The 7278-nt window shown below is 46.9% G+C and overlaps 1 protein-coding gene across 3 annotated transcripts in view; it reads left to right on the forward strand.

Moving 5' to 3' along the window:
- TRPM2 (transient receptor potential cation channel subfamily M member 2) overlaps positions 1-7278 on the forward strand; it is a 62288-nt gene that overhangs the window by 19480 nt on the left and 35530 nt on the right. For 2 of the 3 annotated variants that reach the window (XM_003798086.1, XM_023518116.1), the window contains exons 9-11: positions 1055-1157; positions 6487-6608; positions 6854-7207. In XM_003798086.1, coding sequence (XP_003798134.1) covers positions 1055-1157; positions 6487-6608; positions 6854-7207 — 579 coding nt within the window. The remainder of the gene's footprint in view (positions 1-1054; positions 1158-6486; positions 6609-6853; positions 7208-7278) is intronic. The other variant, XM_023518117.1, reaches the window with a different exon arrangement.

Below are 7278 nucleotides of genomic sequence, written 5' to 3' on the forward strand. Positions count from 1 at the left end.
GACACATGGATGGATAGACGGATGGATGGATGGACAGACAGATGGATGGACAGACACATGGATGGATAGATGGATGGATGGATGGACAGACAGATGGATGGATAGACACATGGATGGATAGACGGATGGATGGATGGACAGACAGATGGATGGATAGACGGATGGATGGATGGACAGACAGATGGATGGATAGACACATGGATGGATAGATGGATGGATAGATGGATAAACATATGAATTGATAGACAGATGGATGGATAGACACATGGCTGGATGGGTGGACAGAAGGATGGATAAACACATAGATGGACAGACAGATGGATGGATAGATACATGGATGGGTAGACGGATGGATGGATAGACGGATGGATAGATGGATGGATAGATGGATAGACACATGGATAGACACATGGATGGATAGATGGATGGATGGATGGATGGACAAACACATGGATGGATGAATAGACGGATGGATAGACACATGGATGGATAGATGGATGGATGGATAGATAAACATATGAATGGATAGAAACATAGATGGATGGATAGACAGATGGATGGATGGGTGGACGGATGAATGGATAGACAGACAGACATATACATGGATGGATAGCCAGACAGATAAATACATGGATAGATACATGGATGGGATTGCACCCCTAGGTAAATAGGTGGATGGAAGGATGGACAGATAGATAAGCAGTGGGCAGATGGGGTGGGGTTGGTCAGGGAGCCCAGGATGTGTTTGGAGATGTAATGAAAGCTGATCTCCAAGGGTTGTAGAACTGCTGGGATCTTGGAGAAAGAGGTGTGGCACATGAGGGCCCCACAGAGACTCTATGAGGTGTGGCCAGGGCCCTGGAGGAGGGCAAGAGAGCTATGATGTTAAGCTGCACTGTTACTAGCTGGAGTCCATGGTCCACTCAGGCCATTTCCCATCTGGAAGGTCATTTGCACACATGGTGTATGTGTCCTCACGTGTCTTTACCCTCATCACCTGAGGCAGGGTGTTCACTAGTCTCTGCATATCTTACTTGAAAAATGTTCATTGCAGATCCAAGATATTGTCCGGAGGCGGCAACTGCTGACCATCTTCCGGGAAGGCAAGGACGGGCAGCAGGATGTGGATGTGGCCATCCTGCAGGCTTTGCTGAAAGGTGAGGGTCAGGGAAAGTGGGGAGATGTGGGGGCAAGTGCAGGCTTCAGGCCACTGAGCCAAAGCACCCCCTTGGTCAAATGTGCCAGAGGCAGCTGGGATGGACCACACCGTCATGAGTCAGGTACCTGCCTGTCACCTGAGGTTAGGATGTGAACTCTTTTCTGTAACCTATCTTCCTACCTGAAACCTGAGTGCAGCCTGCACTAATTTGCACCATTATGGTCATCATAGTTTGTCCTGCAATTTCAGGGTAGAAAGAACCAAGGAAGTCATCCTCCCCCATCTGACTTCCGCTCTGCCATGCACTCAAACTCCTTTTCCCAATATAGGGAAGAGCCCAGAAGCACAGAAGCGTTCTCAGGAAGGATGACATAAACTCCAGTTGTAACTGCTGTCTGGTTACTTCTGCTCCTGGTCCTTAAGTTACGCTGGGAGTCTGTGCCCTGATCTCTGATTAGGAAGTTGCTGGGGCCCCTCCCCTCATTGTTGCAAGCCCCCCCACTTCCTGCTGAGGCTTGCAGGGGATTTAAAGGGCTGGTGGCCTTCATCCCCTTTCCTTTTTCTCTCTGTTTTGAAAGCTGGGTAGCAACTGCATACACAGGGAGAACTGGAAGTGTATGTACAGGGAGAGACCAGCAGAGACTTAGTTTATACCTTAGTCTGACAGCAGGGGGACCCTACAATGACAATAGGAGAAAACAAACAAAAATAACGACAAGGCCAGCAAATTCTGGGGAAGGAGGAGAATCTGAGTTCCAGAGTTACCACATGATTAGATGCAAATGCCTGGTTTTCAGTAAAAAATTATCAAGCATTCAAAGATAGAGGAAACTGGCCTGTTCAAAGAGGGGGAGCAGATGAAGTGTCTCTGAAAAATGTCTTGAAGATGCTCGAAGCACTGAAGAAGATGTAGATAAAGGCAAGAAAATCGTGAATGAACAAAATGACAGCATCAATAAAGAGAAACCTAAGAAGAAACCAAAAGGGAAAGCTGGATTTTGTAGACTAAAGGAAAAGTCAAGCTTTGAAGAATCTAAGCTGGTTTGTTCATAAGTCTTGCTGAGGACGGTAGACAAAAGCCTGCAGCCAGGGACGGACTTTCAGAGAGGTCTGTGGGGCTTCCCTGAAGGGAAGCTTCAGCTCAGGTTCTGATTGTGCCGGGTCACAGCCAGCTTGCTCAACAGTCACAGGATCACACAGGGTTGGGCAAAAGAGCAGACGTGTGGTGCATCACAGAGGCATAACCACCAGCCCCATCTGACGCTACCTTACGTGGACTAAGGAACACAGTGACTCAGGCAAGAAACACTGGGGCCATGGGTGCTCTCCTCGTTTGTTGTCAAAGCACATTTCTGGAGAGCTGCATGTCACCGCTCCGTGGCTCCGTGGCTCCGTGACTCACACTGGTGACCAGAAAGGAGCAGACATTTCTTATCACATTTGTTACCTTGTCTTTCCAGCTGCAAAGTACCATGACTCAAATGAAAAATGTGCTGGAGGGATTCAAGGCAGATTTGAACAGGCAGAAGAGTCAGTGGACTTAAAGATGGGACAATGGAAATTACTGAGTCTAAAGAACAAATGGAGAGAAAAAAGACTAAAGAAAAATGAACAAACCTAAGGGACCATGGGACAGCAGCAAATGGGCCAACATGTGCACATATTCACCCAAAGGCAGACCATGAAAGTATATGCAGCAAATCTAGACTTGTGGGAGGAACGTATAGTTCCCTAATAACAGTTGGACACTTCAGTGTCCCCGACAGAGATGGAAGGAACGCCGGGACTAAGTGGGCGAGGAAATAGAGGCTCCACGCAGCACAGCGCCCAGCGGGCTCCCGCAGACCCACAGAGCTCTCTGCCCAACAACACACACTCTTTTCACGTGCGTGTGAGATGTTTCCCAGGATAAACCGCATGTGAGGCAGAAAATTAACCTCTTAAGACCTTTAAGATAAATATCGTAAATCTATTCTGGCCACAATGGAATAAGGTTAGAAATCAATAGCAGAAGTAAAATAAAAAATCCACAAATTTGTGGAAACTAAACACCACACTCTTAAACAACTGATGGATCAACGAAAAAATCAAAAGGGAAATTATAACATATTTAGAGACCAATGAGAATGAAAACATGACATACCAAACTTCTGAGACAGAAAAAGCAGGGCTGATGGGGAAATCTGTGGCCGTGACTCCTCACATTAAAAAATAAGATCTCAGAACAACAGCCTAACTTTGCATCTTAAGGAATTAGAAAAGTAAGAACAAACTAAGCCCAAAGGTAGCAGAAGGAAGGAAATTGTAAAGATTAGAGCAAGATCAATGACAGAGACGGACAACAGCAGAGAAAATCAATGTAGCCAAAAGCGGTTTCTTTGAGAAGATCAACAAAGTAGACACACCTTTAGCTAGGTGAACTGAAAAAGACTCAAATTGCTGCACTCAGAAAAACAAGTGTGGACATTACTACCTGTTCTATAGAAATAAAAAGTACCAGCTTGGTGCCTGTAGCTCAGTGGGTAGGGCACTGGCCACATACACCCAGGCTGGTGGGTTTGAATGGAGCCCGGGCCAGCTGAACAATGAAAAAATAGCCAGGCGTGGGGGCAGGTATCTGTGGTCCCAGCTACTCAGGAGGCTGAGGCAAGAGAATTGCTTAAGCCCAAGAGTTTCGAGTTGCTATGAGCTGTGATGCCATAGCACTCGACCAAAGGTGACATAGTGAAACTGTCTCAAAAAACAAAAAGGAAAAAGAAATAAAAAGTATCATAAGAGAGTACCATGAACAATTGTGTACCAGAGAGGATAACCCAGGCATCCTAGTCTGCTTTATGCTATTGTAACGGAATACAACAGACTGGGTAATTTATAAAAAGCAAATATTTCCTTTAAAATTTTTTTTTATTTTTTTGGGACCCTCAGTAGAATAGCATCATAGCTCACAGCAACCTCAAACTTTTGGTCTTAAGCAATCCTCCTGCCTCAGCCTCCCGAGTAGCTCTGACTACAGGCACTGCCACAATGCCCAGATAGTTTTTCTATTGTTGGTAGAGACTAAAGACAGGGTCTCACTCATGCTTAGGCTGGTCTCAAACTCCTAAGCTCAAGTAATCCTCACACCTCAGTCTCCCAGAGTGCTGGGATAGGTGTGAGCCACTGCACCCAGCCTAAAGAAAGGAGAGATTTTCTTCCTCCCAGTTCTGTGGCAGGGAAGGCCTAGGTGGGGCTGCTCTGAGGAGGGCCTGCTTGCCGCGTCACCCTCTGCAGAAGGCAGAGTAGGAACGTGTAGACCTCCTATTAGCCCCACCTCCCAGGGCTGTCACATGGGGGATTAAGCTTTCAACACACGAGCTTTGAGGTCACCGTCAAACCATAGCACTAGATGAAATGGACAAATTGCTATAAACATAAAACCTACCAGGACTAAATTGTGCAGAAATAGCTCTGAATAGACCTGGGAGTAAGAGGAGACCGAGTCAGTAATCAAAATTCTCTCAACCAAAGCCTTGGACCTGACGGATGTGCTGGTGAATTCTACCAAACATTTCAGAGAACAAGCACCAGTCCTTCTCAAACTTTCCCAAAAACATTTAGAGGAGGGTAAACTTCCAACTCATTCTACGAAGCCAGCATTTTCCTGATACCAAAGCCAAAGACATTGTCAAGAAAGAAATCTATAGACCAATGTCCCTTATGAACATTGATGGAAAAGTCCTCAACTAAACACCAGCATGCAGTCTTCGGGGGCGTGTGAACAGCACTGTGCGCCATGACCAGGTGAGATTTACTCTTGATGCCAGCATGTCCCATGTATGAAAGTCAGTCAGTGTGACACCGTGACCCCACATTTACAGAATGATGGGAAAGCCCACATGAACATCTCGGTGCAAAATTCGACCCTTCCATGGTTAAAAAAACTCAACCAACTAGGAATAGAAGGAAACTATTCCCTGATCATAAAAGCCATATATGAAAACTCAGCGAATGGTGCACCCGATGGTGAAAGACTGGAAGCTTTTCCTCTGAGATCAGGACCGTGGCCAGGATGCCGACTTCCACCACTTCTATTCTATGTTGTACTGGAAGTTCCAGCCAGAGAAAATAGACAAGAAAAAGAAGAGGCTTACAAATTATAAAGGAAGAAGTAAAATTATGTCTATTCACAGAAGATACAATCTTTATGCAGAAAACCTAAAGATTCTACAAAAAAAAAAAAAAAAACCCCAACCTGTTAGAACAAATGAGTGAATACAGCAAGGTAGCAGGCTACAAAGTCAACGTACAAAAATCTGTGGTGTTTCTATATACGAAAGATGAATAATCTGAAAAGTAAGTTATGGAGACAATTCCATTTGTAACAATATCCAAAATTTAAAAGTATTGAGGAATTAACCAAGAAGGTTTGAAAGACACCGGGAAACTAGGGAACACTGTTGACAGAAATTGCAGATGGCGGAGCCATGAACACACAGCTCACGTTTCTCACAGCCATGGATTGGAGACTCACTACTGTTAAGATGTCTGCACCACCCAAAGCAATCTCCAGATTCTAAGGCAATCCCACCCAAACCCCACAACAGTTTTTGCAGACATAGAAAAGCCCACCCTAAAATTCATATCGAATTTCAGGGACACCAAATAGCCAAAACAATCTTGATGAGGAAGAATAAAGCTGAGGACTCACCAGCTCCTGACATCGAGACTGACTTGGACGCTGAGTGATCCAAACCGCCTGGTCCCGTGGTGAAGACACATTCGGAGACTGAGGGGATGGCCTGGGAACCGCGAGCCCAGAAACAAACCCTCACAGATGATCACATGAGGGGACAGGATGCCAGAATCACTCTGCGGGGAGAGCACACAGTCTTTCCAACAAATGGTGGTGAGAAACTGGCTGTCCACATGCACAAGAGTGCCAATAGGCCTTTACTTAACACCACCCACGAAAATTAACTCAAAGTGGATCAAAGACCTAAGCGTGAGACCTGAAACTATAAAACTCTTAGAAGAAAACACAGGCAGAGCGTCATGGCCTTGGATTGGACAGTGGTTTCTTGGATATGACACTAAAAATGGGAAGCAAAAGAAATAGACAGGTTGGACTTTATGAAAATTTAAAACTTTCCTGCATTAAAAGATACTGTCAACAGAATAAAAAGACAACTTATAGAAAGGGAGAAAATATGTGAAGTCACATATTTGATATCGAATTGACATCCAGAGTATACAGAGAGCTTATTTAACTCGACTTCTGAGTCAGTGGGCACCAAGGGGAAATGGCTTCAAGCCCCGGGTCGAGGCCCCACGAGCATTTTCACCTGCAGCTTCTCGGAGCCAAGATCACTTTGGCCGCGAGAACTGGGACCACCAGCTGAAGCTGGCAGTGGCATGGAACCGTGTGGACATCGCCCGCAGCGAGATCTTCACAGATGAGTGGCAGTGGAAGGTAGGTCTTTTGGGGTGCCCCATCCAGGAACTTGTTGGGCCCATGCACATTGTGCCATGGAAGCGAGGGCAGGCCTGGGGGTGCCTTGCCCTGGATCCTGGCCCTCCCTTGGTGGTGGGTGACCCGGACAGGTTTCATCCTCCCAGGTTGGAGACAATGGCAGCCTTGCCTGCACGATCTTTGAGATCAGGATAATGTGGGGTGATTACCACAGGCAGTGGTCACCCCACAACACTCACTCTCAGCCTTCAGATCTGCACCCCACGATGACTGCCGCCCTCATCTCCAACAAACCTGAGTTTGTGAAGCTCTTCCTAGAGAGTGGGGTGCGACTGAAGGAGTTCGTGACCTGGGACACCTTGCTCTACCTATATGAGAACCTGGAGCCATCCTGCCTGTTCCATAGCAAGCTGCAGAAGGTGCTGGCCGAGGAGCCCGAGCGCCTGGCCTGTGCGCCCGCTGCGCCCCGCCTGCAGATGCACCACGTGGCCCAGGTGCTGCGGGAGCTCCTGGGGGACTTCACACAGCCACTATACCCACGGCCCCGGCACAGCGACCGGCCACGGCTCTTGCTGCCTGTTCCTCACATCAAACTCAACGTGCGTGCTGGTGACAAGCATGGTGGTAATGTGGGTGCTGGTGACAAGCATGGTGGTAATGTGGGTGCTGG

The sequence above is a fragment of the Otolemur garnettii genome, unplaced genomic scaffold, assembly GCF_000181295.1.
Source record: "Otolemur garnettii isolate 467f Iridium unplaced genomic scaffold, OtoGar3 scaffold00128, whole genome shotgun sequence".
Lineage (NCBI taxonomy): Eukaryota > Metazoa > Chordata > Mammalia > Primates > Galagidae > Otolemur > Otolemur garnettii.